We start from the raw sequence: 2,256 nt of genomic DNA, 5'->3' as shown, positions 1-2,256 counted from the left end.
ACTACATCAAGCTCGTTAATTTCGTGAGGCAAGTAGAAAGGACGAAAAGACACACATAAAAGTTCAGTATCAGCATTACAATCTGTTTTCTTCACAGTAACATTGTTACACCAACGATTGTTCACGAACATACATCCATTGATATTTGAAGAATTATCGTTGATTGAAGAGCGAAGCCAGGTTTCGCTGAAACAAATGAGACTTGATCTTTTGTAGGTGTTTGGTGCAACCACAAACTTCGTAAATTTTATTTCCTAGTGATCGAACATTACTTAATAAAGTTATCATTGGAAGTGGTAGATGAGGACCAGTTCTGCTTTGGCGATGTTTTAATCCACCTTTCCTGCACTGTTTTTCTTGTCTTTGGTGGAGTGTCATCTCTCTTAGGAACCCAGTCCAGTAGTTTTAGGCTGTGGGTTATCTCGGCCTGGGACGCGGCTTGCGACGCAGCGAGTGTGGTTGGCGGGATAGCAAGCAGCAACAGTGTATCCCGATCAAAGCTTACCCTACGTGAGGAAATGCTGAGAATAAAAGTGGTCAAAAAAAAAAAAAAAAAAAATCAACTGGCAAAAAACAATAAAAAACAATAATCAACTGGCAACAAGTGACTTTCATCGCTACAAGAGAATGAAATAAAACATCTGTTCAAAAATACAATGCTGAAAACGGTTAAAGAAAAAACGGAGACAAATAATGATAAATGTAGCAAATTGAGTATCTTGATTGCCGATGAACAGCGCCACTGTCGCCGATGAAGAAGAGAATTTGAAGAAAACCAAAAATAAAGTAAAGGAGGCTGAGAAAAAGACATGTCAAGACATTGGCGAACAGAGACAGATTCCTAGTGTTGGTAATGACCGAAAATTGTGCTTAGTTTAGATAGAGCAGACCTACATTCTTATTAGCCTAGGGCAGGCTAGATAAACTTAGAATAGATCCATTCAACCACCGCGATTGTAGAGCAGATGATATGGTGGTGCAGTTTTCTTTAAAGGCAGCACACAGTGATCGTCTTTATCGATAGACTGCTCTGACCGAGACAGACTGTACAGCCTTACTTTACATACCGTGAAAACTCGAATTGAAGCCCTGAGCTTCTTTTTTTTTGCGAAATTTAGATGGGCTTCTTTTCGAGATGGGCTTCTTTTCAAGATGGTCTTCTTTTCGAGACTACTTTTGCAAAGTGAAGAATGGGGTTTCTTTTCAAAATGGATGCTGTAAACTTTGTGAATTTGTACTATAAAACAATAAATAAGTTATCTGTATCATGGAGTGTATTTAACTGGCATTGAATCACCTAAAGTACTGTATAAACCAAGCTTGTATTTAATTTATTTTGTTTTCTGAAATTCATGTACAGTGTATATACTACTATGTCGAAAGGAAGCCTATGATATCTTGAAAAGAAGACAAATGGGTTTCTTATCGAGGCTAATTTTGCAGACTAAAGAGGGGGCTTCAATTCGAGATGGGCTTCATCTCAAGATTAAGTCCAGTGGGCTTCAATTCGAGGTTTTACGGTATCATTGATATACACAGTGTAATTATAGGCCTTATGTATTTTTTATAGGATTTTGCTTTTGTTCAAATGTGTTTGATTGTAACCTCATCTTGTATTTTTCATTTAAAGTCCCCGATTGTCGTCTTCATCAACCTGATTTGTTTTCTGTTCAGTTTTGTCGTGTTTGATTCTTTCACCATTTTATGACTTTCATTTTACTTTTTTTTAAATAAATTTTTTGTGGAAAGTGACTGGTTTGGCTTGTCTTTGCAACAATTATAAAGATGATGATATTGACTGTTAACTCACAATTCTTATTTTGTCTATATTTTATCTTGCAGGTGTCTTATTGGAGATGAGGTAATGAACCTTTTTCTTTTATAGTGTTTGCTTTAATCAAGAAATATAATAATTTTGACGATTCTTATAGAAATTGTCAAATTCTTACGCTAAATATGAGCCAGATTTTATTGCTAGTGGATATTTACCATATCTATTCAAATAAATGCCCCGGGGCATTTATTATGAGAAGGGTTTTTGAAGAGGTGTTTATTCGAGGAAGGCATTTATTTATTTTTTTTTGGTGTAAAATTAGGTATCCCAATGAGAAAATTTAAATTTTGTAAACATTAGATCTACAGTAACTCACTGGATTGGATTGGATTTATTTGGTGTAAGCACCAAGGATAGCTCACGAAAGTCTAGAAGAATACTTATTTCCAGTGGGGTCCTTCTGGTGGTGATTGGACAGTACA

At 35.9% G+C, this 2,256-nt stretch overlaps 1 protein-coding gene across 1 annotated transcript in view; it reads left to right on the top strand.

The window, feature by feature from the left end:
- The first annotated feature begins 729 nt into the window (after window positions 1-729).
- Window positions 730-2,256, top strand: part of LOC117124452 (DNA annealing helicase and endonuclease ZRANB3-like) — a 78,108-nt gene continuing 76,581 nt past the window's right edge. The window contains exons 1-2 of the mRNA XM_033270684.1: window positions 730-850; window positions 1,843-1,861. Coding sequence (XP_033126575.1) covers window positions 730-850; window positions 1,843-1,861 — 140 coding nt within the window. The remainder of the gene's footprint in view (window positions 851-1,842; window positions 1,862-2,256) is intronic.

The sequence above is a fragment of the Anneissia japonica genome, unplaced genomic scaffold (genome assembly GCF_011630105.1).
Source record: "Anneissia japonica isolate Jap-2015-1 unplaced genomic scaffold, ASM1163010v1 scaffold665_len1252844_cov201, whole genome shotgun sequence".
In the NCBI taxonomy this organism is placed as follows: domain Eukaryota; kingdom Metazoa; phylum Echinodermata; class Crinoidea; order Comatulida; family Comatulidae; genus Anneissia; species Anneissia japonica.
Note: the sequence above shows the minus strand (reverse complement) of the source record. Positions and strands in the feature narration are given on the sequence as shown.